This window comes from Engystomops pustulosus, chromosome 7 (assembly GCF_040894005.1).
Source record: "Engystomops pustulosus chromosome 7, aEngPut4.maternal, whole genome shotgun sequence".
Classification (NCBI taxonomy): domain Eukaryota; kingdom Metazoa; phylum Chordata; class Amphibia; order Anura; family Leptodactylidae; genus Engystomops; species Engystomops pustulosus.
The window spans coordinates 162,022,837-162,044,714 of NC_092417.1; the positions used below are offsets into that span (position 1 = coordinate 162,022,837).

The window sequence follows — 21,878 nt, forward strand, 5'->3', positions numbered from 1 at the left end:
AAATCATCCATATGGAATAATAATGCAGATTATAAAAGGGTGTTTTCCAGATTCACAAGCAAATAATAATTCAATTAGACCCATGAATACAGGCATTATATAACGCTGATGGGTTTGGAAGTGACAGGTAAAGCATGATCCATTGTATTTATGCGAAATCAAATTAACATCATACACTTACCCATACGTACCCTAACACGTGCAGAATCCTCCGAGTGATACCTCAATTAGTTCCGTGCTCCAAACAATAGAAATAGTTAAAATGACACCCTAAATGACGCAGGCTTTGTTGTGATGATACAAAATACTTATGGCATTCCTGTAAACAATAATATCACTCATACATAACATATTATTATGGGTTTTTACTCCATCCATTCATATAACGTACTGTTCAAAGTTTCATAAGACCTAAATGAGTTCTTAGATTGGGATAAAACCCTACAAAATAATACAATTGGCACTAAAAATGCTAATTTGAGGAACCTCAGGGGTGGGATAGCTTTGTTTTTTGTGCATACGTCTTGGACAATCCCATGAGTAGCTTTCTTTAAAACCCAATAATAAAGCGGCCATATGACTAAGGCATATATGTTGTTTTTCAACCTAAAATTACTTGTTCATATGGCTACTGGATGAATGGGGTGAATAGAAAGCTTCTCATGGGCGTGCCAGAGAATTATGCAAATAAACAAATCTGTCCCACCCCTGAGGAGACAAGAGGACTTAAGTGATCATCTATTCTAACAATATTTACATAAGTCTGGAATATTCCTTTAAAACAAACCTATAGATCAGTAATGATGAACCTTTTAGAGACCCAGTGCCCAAACTACAACCGAAAACCCAATCATTTACGGCAAAGTGGCAACATGGCGATATAATCAGTAATTTATTACTCCACAATTTGTCGTAGCTTTCAATCGTATCACGTCCTGAGGACATCAATACAGTAGAAAGAAAAAGGATAAAATCAGGGTCCCCTGATTTTCAGGAAGAATTATCCCACATCCCACTCCTCCTGTAGTCCCTGTAGTGTAAAATAGCACAGAGCACTGGGGTGTCTGGGACTGCATGAAGTTACCTTGAAGTCCTTTCTGTTGATGGCATGGGGGCCACAGAGAAGGCTCTGAGTGTCAACTATGGCGCCCATGCCATAGGTTTGCCACCATTGCTATAGATCAGTGATGGCGAACCTTTTGGAGACAGAGTGCCCAAGCTACAACCAAAACCCACTTATATGTCGCAAAGTGCCAACAAGACAATTTAACCAGGAACTTATTGATCCTTGCTGTATCACAGGTAATCGTATTGGCCTCCTGAGTTCACCAATACAATAGAAAGATGATAGAGAAATTTGGATTGTAGCTTCCTTTCAGGGTCCCCTGAAGAGAGAGAATCAGGGGACCCAGAGCAGGAGCTCCAATGACAATCCATCTCTATCCACACCTTCTCACTCCTCCTGTAGTGCCGGCAGCCAAGGATGTTGCTTGAAAATAGTGCTGAGCACGGCACGTCCTGGGCTATCCTGGACCACAGGAGAAAGCCTTGAGTCCCAAACTCTGTATTGGGGTGAAGGCCCGGGTGCCCACAGAAAGAGCTCTGAGTGCCACCTCTGGCACCCGTGCCATAGTTTCGCCACCACTGCTATAACAGAATAGGCATGCCGAAAAACTAAAAATTCGGACCCTTTTACCTAAATAGGCCTCGATGAGGTTCCTGTATTTTTGTCAACAACATTATAAGTGAAATGAGACCAATTATGATTGAGATTTTTTAACTAAGGAGAACATTTTGGGATATATCATAGTTATAAAATACAATAAATTATATTCCACATTTAGGGGATTCTTACAGTTTCTGGGTCTTTAGTGGCAGCTTTAGTGTTAAGTTAAAGTTTTTTGCAGTTTCATAGAGCAAAGGGAGAGATTAAAAAAAATACACTTACCTTGCTGTGGCTCCCCGATCCTGCAGCATGGCTCCCTGTTTACACTTCCTGATAGGCCAGAAGTGTCAGATGTCATGAGTTATAGGTCACATGAATGTGACGTCACTGCTGAAAATCACTGGTCTCCCTACTGTGACCCAGCCACGTGACTGCCCAATGAGTACATGGGTTGGGCCACAGGAATGCAGAATCGGAACAAGGTAAAAAAAAACTGTAATTTTTGACACTCCACCTGTATTGTCACTTTCAACTGTCCTGGTCAATCATATTGGCCTCACGAACACGATCATATATGGGGCCATAATCTAGTCGCCCAAATTAGGTCTATTGTGCATGGTCATGAGATGTATGGGGTCCTCCCTACTCTCCTTATCAGTGAGCAGGGGCAAATTAAGACTGCCATGGCCATGGGTCCTAGAAGTCTGGACTTCACTTTCTATATGTAACTTGAATCAAGTTTCTCGAGGAATGGAGGAGGTGTCCCTTCTGGCTGCGGTTTCAGGATCTTTGGAGGATCTTAAATGGTCCTGACATGTCTCTAGTGGACAGGAACAGATGTAGAGGATTTCAAGGGTGAAGGTCCTTCTCAGTATAAAATTTGGTGAGTGGTTTGGGTAACCATGGGCCCTCTAGAAGCCTTGGGTCCTGGGATGCCGCCCAATCTGCCTATATTTGAATTAACTGGATGTTAGGTGAGAGAACGATCGGACTGTTGTCCATTCCTATTGTAGCCAAGAGAGATAACCCAACGTCAGAAGATTCTTACTTCTCTCTCGCTGTAGAAACACATGCTCAGCCTAGACAAACATGTCTAAGGGGTATCAGTAGGAATATGAGCAGTTGCCCCGCCGTGTATGGGCCACCCGTAGATATTAGGTTTCATTCAATCATCAATGTTGGTAAATTAATCCATTAATTACCTTGAGACGTTCCTGCGTCGGGTGTTACATGCCTAATGGGTTGTGTCTGTTAGGTGTCACCGAAACGAAACAGCAAATTCAATAATCTGTGATTTAATTTCTTATATTTTTCACCATTTAACCTCCTGCAGGCTCCCTAATGTCTATTCAGATCTATATTAAATTAAGCACCGACGCTAATGAAGGGCAATAAGCGAGGCTGTCAGTGGATTTGTCTTTCATTAGGCACATTACAATTTTACTGAGCTGTAAATGAGTAAACATTAGTTTTGTTAAACCAAGCAAAAGACAGAGCGAAAAATCTGCCTTAATTGTGCACCCTAAAGCCATGTGCAGAGATTTCTCCCGATTCTTGTACCTTTTTGAGTTTTCATAAGATCTTCGAGAGGCAGCGACATAGACATCCGTCTCGTGGGACTCCAAAGCTACGAGAAATTCTTACCGATCGGCGCGTGTCTCGTTCCCCGGCATCTGCAACGTATGCAAAGGTAAGTGAAACATCCGGGCAAAAAAATGGAAATTTTTTTATGTCTTTTTCTTTTTCATTTTTTTATATACATATCTGACTTACTGGATTGTGAAAATTTATTGATATGAACTTACGGCACAAAACCTAAACTTTTCATCCTTTCAGCTTTAGAATCAGAGAAGCATAAAAATTACAAATCGATATTATGAAAAAAATTGCAGAAAAGAAAATTTTGTGGTAGAAAAAAAGGGAGAAATTAGGTTTTTTTATTGTGTTCCTTGTAAGAAAATGTAATTCACTCTAAAAATGTACAAATTTATGGACTTACAACTACACTAACTATATATATATATCAGGGAGGGTTACTTTAGTCCCCATAGTGCTATGGCGCTTTTTTATGCTTTATATATATAAATATAAACTTAATTTAAAAAGTTTTTTTTCTTCTGTTTTTTAAAATTAAATTATTAATATTATAAATATATACAAAACTTTATCCCTTTGCATGTTTCCAATTTATTTTTGTTTATTTATTTATTTTTTTGGGGGGTGGGGGGTTTAAAAAGCTTTAGATATTAAATACCCCAAAACATGACTGTACTGTATTTTATTATTCAGGAGATATTTTAGGAAAAAAAGTTGGTCAAATATTGTTGTATTATATAATACATAATAAATATATAAAGAGAGAGACAGGCGGTCCCCTACTTAAGGACACCCAACTTATAGACAACTCATAGTTACAGACAGACCCCACTGACCTCTGGTGAAGCTTTCTGAATGCTTTACTTCAGTCCCAGACTGCAATGATCAGCTGTAAGGTGTCTGTAATGAAGCTTTATTGATAATCCTTGGTCCCATTACAGCAAAAAATGTTTAAACTCCAATTGTCACTGGGGCCAAAATTTTTTTGGTCTGGATCTACAATTATAAAATATACAGTTTCGACTTACATACAAATTCAACTAAAGAACAAACCTCCGGACCCTATCTTGTCCGTAACCCGGGGACTGCTTGTACGGTACATAAATTACAGCTCTGAGCCTATCTAATATTTTTAAAATGAGAATAGACATGTTTGGAAGAAAGGTAACTCAGCAAAGGTTCATTAATTATTTGATAGTTGATTTGAAAAATATGTACTAGTTATTATTATAAATCTGTGTGTACTAGAGTATATTTGTAATATCTTCTTCTACTAAAATTAAATTATGATGAAAAATAATGGACTACTACTGATATAACTACTGTATATGATTCACCGTGAGATCCACAACACAATTAGGATTTGCCTAAATGGGTCCTATTGGGATTGGAATTATAACAGAATGAAATGCATCTCATTCCCGATTGACTTTGGATACTAAACTAGATCAAAAAGTGATGCAAATACCAAAACATAAGGAAAAACATAAGGGACTCACATTGAGTATTGTGGACTAAAACAGTGCCCCCCAATTGCACAACTTATGCAATAGACTTCAGGAGAGTCTGGGGTCGGAGGGTCTCGTCTGAGGTCAGCCTTTTTATAGGGTTTTGGATTAATAGTTCAGACCTTCATTTACCCTCATCTATAGTGTAGACCCTCATCTATGGTGTAGACCCTCATCTATAGTGTAGACCCTCATCTATAGTGTAGACCCTCATCTATGGTGTAGACCCTCATCCATGGTGTAGACCCTCATCTACCCTCATCTATGGTGTAGACCCTCATCTATAGTGTAGACCCTCATCTATGGTGTAGACCCTCATCTATAGTGTAGACCCTCATCTATGGTGTAGACCCTCATCTATAGTGTAGACCCTCATCTATAGTGTAGACCCTCATCTATGGTGTAGACCCTCATCTATAGTGTAGACCCTCATCTACCCTCATCTATGGTGTAGACCCTCATCTATAGTGTAGACCCTCATCTATGGTGTAGACCCTCATCTATAGTGTAGATCCTCATCTATGGTGTAGACCCTCATCCATGGTGTAGACCCTCATCTACCCTCATCTATGGTGTAGACCCTCATCTATGGTGTAGACCCTCATCTATAGTGTAGACCCTCATCTATGGTGTAGACCAGTGGTTCTCAACCTGTGGGTCGCGACCCTGGCGGGGGTCGAACGACCAAAACACAGGGGTCGCCTAAAGCCATCAGAGCCACGATTTTATAGCATTTTTTGGCACAAATACAATATTCTTGTACATGGTTTGGGGTCACCACAACATGAGTAACTGTATTGCGGGGTCACAGCATTAGAAAGGTTGAGAACCACTGGTTTAGACCCTCATCTACCCTCATCTATGGTGTAGACCCTCATCCACCCTCATCTATGGTGTAGACCCTCATCTACCCTCATCTATGGTGTAGACCCTCATTTATCCTTATCTATGGTGTAGACCCTCATCTACCCTCATCTATGGTGTAGACCCTCATTTATCCTTATCTATGGTGTAGACCCTCATCTATGGTGTAGACCCTCATCTACCCTCTACCATCTACCAAAGACTTTACACAGAAGTTTGGGTTTGCTGTTCAGGCTCATCACCCCCCACTGTTAAATCAATTTCGTCCAAATTCAAATCTTAACGGGTCTGCTCATCCCTAATCACAAGTAGCCTTATCAACAGGACACTCTTTTTTTCCTATATGTTAAAAGATTTTACCCCATTAAACTACCACCTCCCCCCTCTGGAAGGGCATGAATGTCCTTTCTAGAATACCCTCTTTATGTGAAATATCACCCATGTACCTATAACAAAATCTCTCCAAAGTCATGTGACAATGAGCAGAGAAGAGTCATATTTTGCCTGAGATGAATCAAGTTTAGAGTCTGCAGGAGGAGACTCACTTCAGATGCCCCTATCTTCAGTTCTATATTACCTAGAAACCTACTGCTGGTGTCATATTAAAGATAAGATTAACATCTTTCAGATATCACCTTGTGGTTCTATGAGCTACAGAGCCAAAGACACAGTTAAAGACATAGGGCCACATTTATCACTTTTGTGCGCCTAAGTGTAGTAGTTGCGCCTAAATTCTGGCGCACTGTTTTGCCAGAATTATCACAAGCTACAACCATCTGTGATAAGTATATTTTCTGCCTCTTATTAATCACTTTACTTTAACACAGTTTAGGCGCAGTTTTGGCGCAATGTTAGATTCGGGCACTTACATGTGATCCTGCTACAAGCTCCTCTCTGCTTCTCCCACAGCCCAGAATGAAGATAATACTCACAGCAGCACCCAGGTGTGTGACACCCTGCACCCAGTGACCTCCTCAGCAGTGGCTTCTCCTGGAGGGGATCCCCCAGTGCTAGTCTCCTGCTGCACCCCTGTAATACTGCACAATATCCCCCTCAGACACTGTGCAGAATTACATGGGGGACACTTGTATGTAGTATCTGCAACATTCTGCAAAGTTCTGCAAACTTCTCTTGCTCTTGCTGTGAGCTCAGCGTTTTGCAGAATATTTTGTAAATAGAAGGTGATGAACTGTAAATAGAGTCTGCAGCTACTGTCTGCAGTGTATCTAATGTATCTATTATATGTACCAGTGTCTGCAGTGTATCTAATGTATCTATTATATGTACCAGTGTCTGGCTGAGCTCTGCTGCTAGAAATGAGCTGTTCTGCAAAGGGGCTCAGTGCTTTCTTCTCAGATAACGCCACCTTCGGGCTGGAGTGTTTTTGCGCCCGTTTTTGCGCCTAAATGCAAAAGTCGCACGTGATGAATATCATTAGGCGCAGCAAAACATCTGGAAATGAACGATAGATGAGGGAAAGGTGGTTATTTTAGCTGCGCGGCTAATTTGACGTTTAATCGCAAAAATGGCGCAAAAACGGTGCGCCTGAATGCAAAGGCGCAAAAACAACAGAAAAAACAAGTGATAAATGTGGCCCATAGTTGGGAACATTAGCTGCAGATAAAGATCCAATTCCTTAATTATTTTTAACCGCCTGTATTTCCAGTTCTGTAGATCACTGACGAACAATCTGAAGATGAGATTCTTATCTTTAATATTTCTGGTTATTCTAGCCATGCTTCTAGTTATTACAAAACCAAAGACTGAGGAGTCTGAAGTGCCTCTAAACTTGACTGAAGTGACTCTCCTCCTGCAGCCTCTAATCTTGCTTCATCTCAGGCAAAATATTACTCTTCTCTGCTCATTTTCACCTGACTTTGAAGGAGATTTTTTTTTTAAAAGGTCAATAGATGTAACGTTGTAAGAATACAAAATGTCTCGATATTTTGTGCACAAAAGCTTGAAAAGGCACCAAACTATATTTTGTATCTTTGCAGTGCCAGAACTCTATAGTGCAGGATTTGATACATTTTTGAGTAGTTTGAGTAGTATGTGTGGTCTGATTTTTTCATGAATTCATCATTTACTACAGGCAGTCCCCGGGTTACATACAAGATAGGTTCTGAAGGTTTGTTCTTAAGTTGAATTTCTATGTAAGTCGAAACTGTATATTTTATAATTGTAGTTCGATGCAATTTTTTTTTTTTGTCCCAGTGACAATTGGGGTTTCAAAATTTTTTGCTGTAATTGGACCAAGTATTATCAATAAAGCTTCATTACAGACACCTTACAGCTGATCATTGCAGCCTGGGACTATAGTAACATCCAGAGAGCTTCACCAGAGGTCACAGGGGGCAGAGGGTTCCGTCTGTAACTAGGGATCGTCTGTAAGTCAGGTGTCCTTAAGTAGGGGACCTCCTGTATATTTATTATATTGTCAGATATTACACTATTCCACTCCCAGGCAGTGATTTTTTTTTTTCTTTTCATTTTCATTACTTGATTTTATTCTCTTTGATTGTTTTCCTTTATTTCATTTACAATATTTAGCTCAGTTTAATAGCATTTTATTACAGGCGGTCCCCTACTTAAGGACACCCGACTTACAGACAACCCATAGTTATAAATTGGTCTTGTTTTGTTTGGTAATATTACAGATATCCATGTTGAAAGTTTTTAAAATAAGTTCTATATTTTTGCAGTCTTGCGATGGTTATACAGTAAGACCAGGGTCATAGTCGTCGTGTTACACAAATGAACTCTACATAACGTGTGCAACTCCTTGGAACACAAACATAGACACAACAAGCTGAAGTTTGATCACTTAAGATGCCCCCGAGGAGCGCCGATGGGTCTGTTTCTCTTGGATTGTGATGAGACGCAGGAAACGTGTGATGTCTGGCTGAGGATGACACGTGAGACCACATTACTGCACGGAACTGATGCATTCTAGAGTGAGGAGCGCTGAGACGTTGACCTTCTTGAGATTTGCACAGATTGAGGAGGAGAGGTCCGGCCCGGTGTAGGTGGATCACCATACGCTCTATTCTAACAATGGCTGCCCCTTGTTTTGGCATACGGAGAATTTTTATATAATTTATTTTTGGATATTGCACAAAGCTATAATATTAAAGAGTGAATACCAGTCTTCTGTATGGAATAGTAGTACTGGGTTTTCTCCCACTTTGGTCGTATACAGCATTCCAAGGTGCTGGTCCAGTACCAGTCTTCTGTATACAATAGTAGTACTGGGTTTTCTCCCACATTGGTCGTATACAGCATTCCAAGGTGCTGGTCTAGTACCAGTCTTCTGTATACAATAGTAGTACTGGGTTTCCTCCCCCATTGGTCGTATACACCATTCCAAGGTGCTGGTCCAGTACCAGTGTTCTGTATGGAATAGTAGTACTTGGTTTTCTCCCACATTGGTCGTATACACCATTCCAAGGTGCTGGTCCAGTACCAGTCTTCTGTATAGAATAGTAGTACTGGGTTTTCTCCTCCATTGGTCGTATACACCATTCCCCGATGCTGGTCCAGTCGTCTATCTCTATAACGTTCAAAAGGGATAACAGCTGTTTTACGTGTCATTTTGGGCATCTGAATGTTCTACGTCTTCTACGTCTTTCACCTACATAGTAAACTTGGTATTGAATACTACAATTTTAATATGAAACTTCCAAAGCAAATGAAAGATGATTGCTTAGAGTTTGGGAGGCTTAAAACTTGCTGAGTTGTGTTCGGGAACCACTTACGCTGCAGGGTGCAACCTCCTTCTCTGTTCGTGACTTTGAGCACCATATTGATATATGATGCATGGATTCCCTGCTTCTCCAATATGCAGCAGAGCCGACACTGTATAACAATTGAACACAGGAAAGAAGAATTTGGTTCGTGAACCACAGACTGTGAAGGGTCACTAACACAATCCACTCCTGGGGTCGGGACTCCGAACACCATATTGATTTATGATGTATAGAGTCCCTGCTTCCCGAACATGCAGCAGAGCCGACTCTGTAATCATTACAGTGTCTGTGCTGCTATTTAACGGTGCTGCTTATTTACTAAGGTCCCATGGCCACATTTCTGTCTGATTTTCCAATGTTTTTGGGGATTGCGCCGCTGGGACAGGGATTTAACTGGGGATCACAGGCAATCGGATTTTGGTGCATCGGCGCTGACTTTCATGCGTCAGAAATTGGTGGGCAGTCCATCGGACGATCCAACGGATTCGGACTGAGCGTGGGATTTAAGATTCAATTTGTGTTGCACGATCAAGCACTTACATGCACTGGGATAAAGAAGGAGAAGTCCGGCGGACCTGAGCGGGGAAGCGACACATGCAGGAAATTGTGCGCACAATCTTCTGAATCGCGGTAGATGTGCATTCCGGTTGGAAAATGCACTTTCGGGGATCGCACAGGGACCAGGTAAGCAAATGTGCCCCACTGTGCGTATGGGGGATAACAATCAAACACAGTACAACCAAAAAAATGGTTTAAACCATCATCATTTGTGCCCTTTCCAAGACATCTGACTACCCCTTGTCCTATCTATACTGTAGGAATTCCATCATAAGATAAATAGCAATTTTGATGGCATAATAATAAAATAATATGAATTCGAAAAAATAAAAATTTTAGTAATAAAGTAGGTAGAAGTTAACATGTTGGGGCACATTTACTAAGGGTCTGCGGACCGGGATTCTGTTGAATTTTTCCTTTTTGCACCAAATTGCCCTGGGTTTTTGTCGCACGCGATCGGATTGTGGCGCATCGGCGCCGGCTTTCATGCGAGACAAATCGGGGGGCGTGACCATCGGACAACCGTGGAATTATAAATACAAATTGTTTATAATTAAAACATTTTAGATTACGCATAAGTGATGAATACAAATTCTAAGATTAAAAAAGGGACCAAAAAAAATGACCCAAAATGTTAAAAAAAATAAGAAATATAAAAATATATTAAAAAAGAATATAATTATAATTTTAATTATACCCGTCTGGGGAGCAGTCATGCAAGGCCCATTAGAGTGATGAATCCATGCACACAAGTCTCGGGATTGAAAGGGTAAAATATTTTTCTTGCTGAAAAGTTAATCAGATGAACATATTTTTTTCGTACAGACTTGGAAACAGCGAATGAACAATTTCACAAATTAGGATTGATGAAGTATGTCAACCGCTGGAAAAATTGCACCTTTTAGATTTAACATTTACCTAACTAAGCAGAAAAAAACATCTGCAAAAGGTACGTTCCTGATCTCTGCTGTTCTACATTCCGTCCTTTCCATTTTTATAATTACCCACCAATGTAGTGGATGGGGGAAAGCGCATAAAAAACACAAAGTCATTAGCATCACGTCCTCGTCTTGTTTTAATTACATGTATAGGGAAAGACAGAAATCTTACTAATAGGTGATTTTATAATTCCACACAAAGTCGCAGCCATCTGGGGCAAGATCTGAAAATAAAAGCCCTAAAATGACCTTAGAATACACCAAAAAACTTTTGCCGTAGTCCATTGTGTGTACATGAGGAGCAACAAAGTTTCTGATGGAAGTGTGACTTGCCCATCGTCCATGCCCATCGGGATGTTACCGTTCTCAACCGACATGGCAGGAATGTAACTACCATGGAATCAGCCATAGCGGCTGCTATGGGGCCCACAGTGTCAGGGGGCCCCATCATCCGACCTGACACACTAAAAAATGGAGGATGTTCACCATTATATACATATTATGCTACAACAATTTTTTCGCTAAAACAAGGGTGTTCCCCATTTAGTTATTAGGGCTCTATGGGAACCTGTCACTAGCTGTATATGTGAAAAATGTGGTGACAGGTTCCCTTTAAGAAAATTGAAGGGTAACGTCCGAAACACATTTGTACCATCAGCGATTGCAATGGTTAATTTATAATCTGGTGTACGATAGAGGACTTGGCGGATTGTGTTCTATTTGTTTTTATATTTTTTATTGTATTATATTCTTTTATGTGTTACTAGAGCTGTATGTAGTACCTGAATCTCCTCTTCGGGGACAAATATTCTCATTAATATATGTTTTCATGTGAATTTAGTAGGAAAAAAATCTGCATTAGCAAATCGACATCAATTCTAGATGCAGGTTTTTGAGCTGCCAGTCATCAATGGGACTTACAACAAGGAATAAGTTGACCTTCGTGTTCATACACCTTTTTTCCTATAAAATTGGCATATTGTTGAAATCTATTAAAATGTAAATCTTTTCTTATTGGTCATGGTCCAATCATGTGCATGTACTATGAGGTTTCCTGCACACCGTCCAGATTCTGGATTTCTGTGTGAAAAATCTGAATTTAATAAAGTTACAATTTAAAAAAACAAGATTTTCAAAATGCTGATTTATTTGATCTTTGATGTTTTATTGATTTATTGCACATTTTGATGCGGATTCTGATGCGGAATCTTATCTTTGTATATATGCTATGATACTTTGTATATTATACTATATAATGGTTGAACAAAAATATCTGACAGAAAATGTAGGAATTGTACACATTTCTTTACAAACACTCCACATTTTAGGAGCTCAAAAGTAATTGGACAAATAAACATAACCCAAACAAAATGGGGCACATTTACTTACCCGGCCCATTCGCGATCCAGCGGCGCGTTCTCTGCACAGGATTCGGGTCCGGCTGGGATTTAAGAAGGTAGTTCCTCCGCCGTCCACCAGGTGGCGCTGCTGCGCCGAAAATAATCTTAACGCCCCGGAATGCACCATCCCATAGCAGGTGAAGGTGAGCGCTTCCCAAGCGACACATTTCGGTTTTTAAATGCGGCGGTTTTTCCGAATACGTCGGGTTTTCGTTCGGCCACGCCCCCCCCATTTCTGTCGCGCGCATGCCGGCCCCGATACGCCACAATCCGATCGCGTGCGCCAAAAACCCGGGGCAATTCATGTACAAGCGGCGCAAATCGGAAATATTCGGGTAACACGTCGGGAAAACGCGAATCGGGCCGTTAGTAAATGACCCCCAATATTTTTATTTTCAATGTTTTGTTGCGAATCCTTTGGAGGCAATCACTGCCTTAAAGAGGACCTGTCACCCAATTTATCGGCACTAGGAGCTGCTTACAAAAGTAAGCAGCTCCTAGTGCTTGATCAAACGCCGCAGTGTTAGAGTGATAGCGTTACCGGAGACCTCCAGTAACGCTATCTAACACTGCGGCAGGGTATAGTGTAATTGTCGGATAGCTAGCAAAGCTGTCCGACGTATTCATGAGAGGCGGGGTTAGGGCGTGGCTAAGGGCTCCTAGTGCTGAAAATTTAGGTGACAGGTCCTCTTTAAGTCTGGAACCCATGGACATCACCAAATGCTGGGTTTCCTTCTTCTTAATGCTTTGCCAGGCCTTTACAGCCGCAGCCTTCAGGTCATGCTTGTTTGTGGGTCTTTCCGTCTTAAGTCTGGATTTGAGCAAGTGAAATGCATGCTCAATTGGGTTAAGATCTGGTGATTGACTTGGCCATTGCAGAATGTTCCACTTTTTTGCACTCATGAACTCCTGGGTAGCTTTGGCTGTATGCTTGGGGTCGTTGTCCATCTGTACTATGAAGCGCCGTCCGATCAACTTTGCAGCATTTGGCTGAATCTGGGCTGGAAGTATATCCCGGTACACTTCAGAATTCATCCGGCTACTCTTGTCTGCTGTTATGTCATCAATAAACACAAGTGACCCAGTGCCATTGAAAGCCATACATGCCCATGCCATCACGCTGCCTCCACCATGTTTTACAGAGGATGTGGTGTGCCTTGGATCATGTGCCGTTCCCTTTCTTCTACAAACTTTTTTCTTCCCATCATCTGGTACAGGTTGATCTTTGTCTCATCTGTCCATAGAATACTTTTCCAGAACTCAGCTGGCTTCTTGAGGTGTTTTTCGGCAAATTTAACTCTGGCCTGTCTACTTTTGGAATTGATGAATGGTTTGCATCTAGATGTGAACCCTTTGTATTTACTTTCATGGAGTCTTCTCTTTACTGTTGTCTTAGAGACAGATACACCGACTTCACTGAGAGTGTTCTGGACTTCACTGAGAGTGTTCTGGACTTCAGTTGATGTTGTGAACGGGTTCTTCTTCACCAAAGAAAGTATGCGGCGATCATCCACCACTGTTGTCATCCGTGGACGCCCAGGCCTTTTTGAGTTCCCAAGCTCACCAGTCAATTCCTTTTTTCTCAGAATGTACCCGACTGTTGATTTTGTTACTCCAAGCATGTCTGCCATCTCTCTGATGGATTTTTTTTTTTTTTTTTTTAGCCTCAGGATGTTCTGCTTCACCTCAATTGAGAGTTCCTTTGACCGCATGTTGTCTGGTCACAGCAACAGCTTACAAATGCAAAACCACACACCTGGAATCAACCTGGAATCAGACCTTTTAACTACTTCATTGATTACAGGTTAATGAGGGAGGCGCCTTCAGAGTTAATTGCAGCCCTTAGAGTCCATTGTCCAATTACTTTTGGTCCCTTGAAAAAGAGGAGGCGATGCATTACAGAACTATGATTCCATCCGATTTGGATGTGGAAACTTTCATATTGCACCTGGGAGTGTGCACTTTCAGCCCATATTATATATATAATTGTATTTCTGAACATGTTTTTGTAAACAGCTAAAATAACAAAACTTGTGTCACTGTCCAAATATTTCTGGCCCTAACTGTAGGTGTTAATTGAGCCTGGAGCCCCTCAGGCTCATTTGCATAATTTTAAAAGCCTCTTTTCTTAAAAACAAGAGCATAAAAAGCTAAAAGAAGAGCAGATCCTGCCAGAGGAATGTGTGCTTGGTCTACAATCCTTCATCCTGGTGGTAGATGGCCTTTAAAGAGAACCCGTCATGCAAAATAACCCCTCTAATCTAAATAGATTTTCATAAACTGCCATTAGAAAGCATTGTCTCTATCCCTTCATTGTCCCTCTACATGCCTCTAAACCTAAGCAATGAGGTCCTAAAGCTGTATGCAAATGACCTGTGAAATGTCCAATGAGTCATTAGCATATTCAAGCTGTCCAGCTTATTCATGAGTGGGAGGCACAGCCACACCCCCAGTGCTTGACTGATAGCCTGTGTAATGATGTGAGGCTGTATAATGATGTGCTTCCTGGTGCTGGTGGCCACGCCCCCTGCAGCCTCTGTGTGTGTGTATAGGAGGGATACAGCAGCTCCATGCAGCCATGTTACAGCAGAACATGTCAGATTCATGTGTAGCTGATGTCTGTCTCTCACCTGTATATTAGGAGGATGCAGCATGTCAGCAGATGCAGCACACACACTAGCAATGCTTTACTATACATTACACACAGACATGAGCAGGGGGAGGAGAGGGGAGGGGGAACAGGGGTGACATCACTGCCTCTGACCATGTGACCAGCCTCATTTACATGATAAAGAATAGATGATTTTATAATGATTAATGTATGAAATAACTAGATAAAGGCTGGGATGGGATCCTTGTGAGCTGCTCCAACAGGAAGAGGTGACAGGACTAGTGGCAGAGACCTGATGACAGGTGTCCTTTAAGCATTAAGTACTTTGTACTTACCATGCTCCGGCTCCTGATTCCAATACTTTGAGCTTTCGGTCGTACCGGAAGTTCTGAGGGAGTCATGGGACCTGTTTTGGTCAATATTTGGTCAATGTATGGAAAGAGACCATACATTGGTAGTAGTGGATCCTGTGACCCCTGTGAACTTCCAGGCAGGGCAAGGGCAGGGGTGAACCTAAACTCTCTGCGACCTGAGGCAAACTATAGAAAGGCGCCGCCCTCTGGTAGTAATTTGTTAGGTTTATTTTTAGTAAGTGTGTTCTCCATTCGAGGGGAGGATTTATCTATATTAGATTTAAGTGTCTTGGAGCTGAACAGCTCTAGCTGCCCATGGCAACCAATCAGAGCTCAGTTTTAATTTTTTAAAACAGCTGTGGGAAAGTAAAAGCTGAGCTCTGATTGGTTGCCATGGGCAACTAGAACAGTTCTGCTCTGATAAATATAATATTTAGGGGAAGATTTACTGTATATACTCAAGTAAAAGCCGACCCCCTAATTTTACGACAAAAACCTGGGAAAACCTATTGACTCGAGTATAATGCATTGGTCACAGCCTCCCCAGTATATAACCTGCCGGACCCTGCCCCACAGTATATAGCCAGCACCTGCCCCCCAGTATATAGCCAGCCCCCTGCCCCAGTATATAGCCAGCCCACTGCCCCAGTATATAGCCAGCAGCGGGGGAACCCAGAAAGGAGAGGTTTTTTTTACTCAAGTATAAGCCAAGTTTGGGTTTTCAGCACTTTTTTGTGCTGAAAAACTAGGCTTATATGGTAAGTGGTTTGTAACATTATAGCAGGGGACTGTGCTCCTGATGCTGCTCTCCATCTTGCTGCAGGTGGTGCTGTATGAGGCAAGAGGCTCAACTCGCCTCATGGCTGGTGCACCCCTAGGCAAGGATACCAAACAATTTGGCCCTGACCCAACAGGATTTTTAAGAATTCCTGGAAAACCCCTTTAGCAATTGCAATATTTGTATTTCGGCAAATATACTGCCCATTACACAGGGGCATAGAATCTCCACATACCATGCGCCCCCATGGATAAGATGTTACTTCCATTGTACGCTGTCTACATAATTTATATTCTTTTCACACTTTGTAGGACGCTTTATATAGAACCCCCCCCCCCCCCCCCCCCCCCGCCAGTATCAGGACACTATGTTCCAGTAGTTTTCTTTATTAACTTTATGTATTGTCCTCCATCTTTATTCCTCATTGTCCCCATACAGCGCGTGTATTGTCTGCAGAATTGTCATCTCCCCATATTTACCAATCCGTCAGCCCGTTCTTCTCATTGTAGGTTCATCACTGTGTGATATTGTCATGTCAACATCCGCATGGTCCACTGCGCTCCTATAATAACTGTTAGTTATTATGGAAAGTGTTACTGTGTGAAGCAATCACGCTTAATGTTTTTTTTTTTTTAACTTTTTTTTTTTTTTTTGCTGTGATTACATTTTGCGCACTTTTAAGTGAGAATGTTTTTTATCCAACAAATATATTTACTTTCTTTGAAAAAAAAAATAAAAAAATCATACCAAAAATTACAAAGGCAATGACATAAATTGTCAAAATCATAATCACTTGTCTCTTTTAGATTTTTACACCTTTTTTTTGTATTGTTTTATCAGTTTAGAACATGTTGTAAGCCCCTATATATATCCCCGAAAATAAAAAAAACAAACCTGCCCAACTTCTTTTTTTAAATCAGATCCTTTTTATTAAGTTTTTTCATAACAAAAATACAAAAACATGCAAATATAATGGGGGTCATTTACTAATGTCCCGACGCGTTACCCAAATATTTCCGATATGCGCCGATTTCCCCTGTATTGCCCCGGGATTTTGGCGCACGCGATCAGATTGTGACGCATCGGCGCCGACATGCGTGCGACGGAAATCGGGGGGCGTGGCCGAACGAAAACCCGACGTATTCGGAAAAACCGCCGCATTTAAAAACGGAAAATGTGTCGCTCGGGACGTGCTTACCTTCACTCAGCCGGCCTCGGTGAATTCCGGCGCGTTCAGATGCTTTTCAGCGCAGCAGCGCCACCTGGTGGACGGCAGAGGAACTACCTTATTAAATCCCGGCCAGACCTGAATCCAGCGCAGAGAACGCGCCGCTGGATCGCGAATGGACCGGGTAAGTAAATCTGCCCCAATATCCACCTTGCAGGGTGAAAGGGTATATACCAAAAAAACAACAAAAAAAAACAAAAAAAAAAACCACCAATGAAGAAGTAATACAAATACAGATGTCTCGGCAATACAAACAATCACATTTATACAGTAGGGTTACTTCCCCCCAATCCTATCATATCCCTCAAAAGAGTTCCTGACACCAGTCCCGGTTCATCAAGCCAAGGGGCCCATAATTTCTCAAACTTAGACTGTCCAACTTCTTAACTAAAGGATCATGGTCTATTTTATAGGAAGTAAAAGCGAACAATTATTAACCATTTTTTGGTCCTAGAATACCAAAAATATCCAATAGGCCCTTTCACTGCCTGGGACAACACAGAGATAACAATCATATTCCACACCTCTAAATTACAAGGTACTATGGGAAAAAAATTAAAAGTGTAAAATGACATGGGGTTCATACTTTGCTTGTTGCCCACGTCCTCCATAGTCCAATGTCATCTCGTTGACCTGTGAAATCAGAGAGCTTGGATTTGGCGTGCTAATGATCTGACTCTACTTTTAAAGGGATTTTCCTAGCTATAAAATATAATAATGCTAAGGATCATCACGGTCAACAACGTCAAGTTAACAAATATCCTTGGAAGGACAGTTCTGTCAAAACCTTCTCACTTTTCCTGCAGTTCCAAACAGCCAGTGAAGTGTTGAATAGCGCTGAGAGCAGCATCTCTTAACTGCAGGAAGATTCAGTGTTTGGTGAACTCTGTCCTGGGCTGATGGCCTGAGTGTCCATAGAAAGGGCTCTGAGTGCCACCTCTGGCACCCGTGCCATAGGTTCGCCACCACTGACCTAGATAGTGAATGGGGACGTTGAAGACTCCGTAGGCCTTTTAGTTTATTTTAAAATATATTTGCTCCATCAACTTTTTGTCTTACCACATTCTGTAACAATTTAAATGGCGCCACTACAAAATACAACTTCTGAAAAAAAATAGACCCTCCTATTGTTATATGGTGATGGAAAATAAAGTTACGGTTCTTGGAAGGTAGGAAGAAAAAAATATTAAACTAAACTAAAGTTGTTTTTATTGGAAGGAATTAATCTTCACCAAATATTGCACCTTAGAGAAATTGACCTAATAAACCACTACCAGAATGTTGCCAACACCTTCCAGATAATGTTCCTTTCATGACCCAGTGTGGTGGGATGGTTCAGAAAATCAACTTTGAAGTAAGATGTACTGTAAATTGGTTTTATAAAGTCACGGAGGCGGAGATTTTAACACTGAAGTCAAGCTCTCTCTTCCTCAGAAAGCCTCCTTCACTGTAATTGAAGGTCCCTAATCCAGCGACGGATCTCCTGAAGTCCGATACATCAAGTCACAGAGGAGGAGGCCTCCTTGACTTTTTTTTTTGGATGATGCCACCATATTGGACCATGAAAGAAACAAAAACTTGAAGGTGATACACCTCCTGATAGTATACTAGTAGTAGTTTCTTAGACCAATTGTTGATGACAGGTTCCCATTAATCTTGCGCTAGTCATAAAACTCCCCACATGATGCACCCGATGTACTAAGAGCAGTGTAGGTCTGGCCCACCAGAGTACAAAGGATCCTCTGATGGGCCCAAGATCTTAGCCAATATCTGGGCCCACAGGTTAATCAGGGTGCTACTTCCAGTAGGTTCTATTTCCTAGGTGTTGATGGAGGGTGGGCCCTCAAGTTAATATTATCTGGTGGGGCTAAGGAACCCTAGTCTGACGCTGACTAAGAGGCTATGTGGGCCGAGGTGAATGCCGGCAGCCAGACACACAATGCTGACGTCAGAGCTGTGCTCCGGAATGACCTTCCGCAGCCAGACTGATGGAAGAGAAGACCTGCAGGGGGCGCTGGAAAGGTGAGTTGTTAACTTTCTTTTTTTATGACTTGAGCAAACTGGGGTTGGCTGTATACTGGGGGCAAACTGAGGCTGTATACTGGGGGCAAACTGAGGCGGTATACTGGGGGCAAACTGAGGCTGTATACTGGGGGCAAACTGAGGCTGTACACTGGGGGCAAACTGAGGCTGTATACTGGGGGCAAACTGAGGCTGTAAACTGGGGGCAAACTGAGGCGGTATACTTAGGGCAAACTGAGGCTGTATACTGGGGCCAACTGGGGCTGTAAACTGGGGGCAAACTGAGGGTGTATACTGGGGACAAACAAGCTGTATACTGGGGGCAAACTTAGGCGGTATACTGGGGGCAAACTGAGGCTGTATACTGGGGGCAAACTGAGGCTGTATACTGGGGGCAAACTGAGGCTGTATTACAGGGGCAAACTGAGGCTGTATACTTGGGGCAAACTGAGGCTGTATACTGGGGCCAACTGGGGCTGTAAACTGGGGGCAAACTGAGGGTGTATACTGGGGGCAAACTGAGGCTGTATTAGGGGGGCAAACTGAGGCTGTATACTGGGGGCAAACTGAGGCTGTATTACGGGGGCCAACGGAGGCTGTATTACAGGGGCAAACTGAGGCTGGCCGTATATTGGGGGCATTGGGCCAAATAGCTATATACTGGGGGGAGGCTGTGACCAGTGCTATTCCCACCCTAGGCTTATACTTGAGTAAATAAGTTTTCCCAGTTTTTTGTGGTAAAAGTAGGAGCCTCGGCTTACGTTACGGGTGGGCTTATACTCGAGTATATATGGTATATGTACTTTAAAAAGAAGGATATTTGCAATTGACTGGGTTTTGAGTCCCTCGTCTGTACACGCTTCTCTAAAATACATTCATAATATGGAAAGGAAGTTTTTCCTCCGCTTCCCTGCAATGTTCCGGTTGATCGAATGTAGGTCAGACACATCCTGAAAAACACTTGCTAAATACTTAGAAAACAGTAAATGTGTGTTAAAATAAAACGCCATTGTATTCTTAATGCCTGACAGCGTGAGCGTGCGCGCGCCGGGTCCCATTTGCGTTCTCCTTATTTTACTATCAGCGTCACGGCGTGTCTAATGTGCTCCGGGAAGCCATTAACAATAGCAGGTGTCATTTTACCTCCATTAATAAAATTATCCTTAAAATTCCCAATTACCGGCGTAGTCAAATCTCGAAAAAAAAAAAAAAAGACACCGCCAAACCGACTTTTTTTTTGTTAAACAGAAAGACAAAAAAAATCCCAAATCCTCCACGTAGAGAGATACTACGCGGTAGAAACGCATTCTCGTAAAAGTCTCGAATTAACATATCTGACTGCGTTTTACTCCTTTGCTCCAGTGTTCACCTGCATCACATTAGACAAGGTAATAATTTATGATAATCATATGAAAATATACAATTAATATTCATCACCTCTCATTTCTCATCACTTGAGATGATCAGTAATGCAGAGTGAAACCGCTGTCAGATTTCTAATTGCTTTGTAATGGGCCCCGAAACAAGAAAATCATTAAAGACAAACAATCTGTCACTTGTCTGCTACTTTAACTATCTATCACTAAGAAAACTAATTAAAGAAATCGCTAATAAGAGACGAGCGCGAGGTGATGCCTGCCGCACACTTTGGAGGCACGTTCGCTCCTAAAATTAAAAAAAAAAAAAAAAAGAGCATTTCGGGAGCTTTTTTTGTGAAACGTCTTGGGTGAAAAACTGTTGAAATTCTCAAAAACAGAAAATCTACAGGAGGAGAAACCTGTTAAGAATAGAACAAGATATAGAATTGATGTAAAAAATTATTAAAGGGGTTGTCCAGGATGTGTTTTTAATTTATTTTCAATTTCTGAAGTGGTGTAGAAAGAATAAATAACTAATACTTACCCCTCTCCGGTCCATGGTGGCCACTCCCATCACTACTATTGATGGTCAAGTGGGTGGTGTCAAGCCATTTGCTCTAGGACCGCCCATCACGACTATGCTGTACTAGGCTGCACCTCTGTATACCAAAATAGATGGGAGGTGATTTGTGGACCGATCTTAATATAAGTTCTTTCTTATTTTTACACCACCTAGGGCAAACAATAAAAAAAATTCCACCCTCTTTAATAAACATGTGGATTAAAGACGGTCTGCAAGCAGTTCTGATTGGAAACTGTAAATATTAGGTATTGGTCCACCAGAGCTGTTCAATAATAGGTTTGTGCATGTTGTTAGTAACAGCAGGACTGTGAAAAAAAACCGTTGTAGCTTCTCCAAGTACATGATGGGAGTGTCCTTACATACTGTGCTCTGTGCACTGAGCTGCCTCCCCTCTTTGAGTAACTGCTATAGTATTCAGTCAAAGGCCACCTACAGCTTTTACTTTGAGCAGAGAGGAGCTGAAATCTGGCTACAGCTTTTACTCTGAGCAGAGGAGAGGGGTTGAGGATCTATTCAATGCAGAGATTTATGTCTAAGTGGGGTTTCAAGGAAGGCAGTAAAAATTGGAGGGGGGAGTAACCAAAGGAGACATTAGAAATCAGTGGGGTATGAGTAGGAGGTCTACAAAAGGGGGCACAATAAGTGTGGGGGGAGGGGGGGTCAAAAGCC

At 41.7% G+C, this 21,878-nt stretch overlaps 1 protein-coding gene across 3 annotated transcripts in view; it reads left to right on the forward strand.

Annotated features, from left to right (window-relative positions):
* Positions 1–2,404: 2,404 nt before the first annotated feature.
* Positions 2,405–21,878, forward strand: part of DNAJC24 (DnaJ heat shock protein family (Hsp40) member C24) — a 72,617-nt gene continuing 53,143 nt past the window's right edge. The window contains exons 1-2 of one of the 3 annotated variants that reach the window (XM_072118589.1): positions 2,405–3,356; positions 10,764–10,887. In XM_072118589.1, coding sequence (XP_071974690.1) covers positions 10,812–10,887 — 76 coding nt within the window. In that variant the 5' untranslated portion in view covers positions 2,405–3,356; positions 10,764–10,811. Of the gene's footprint in view, positions 3,357–10,763; positions 10,888–21,878 lie in introns of those variants that run through there. The other 2 variants (XM_072118587.1, XM_072118588.1) reach the window with 2 other exon arrangements.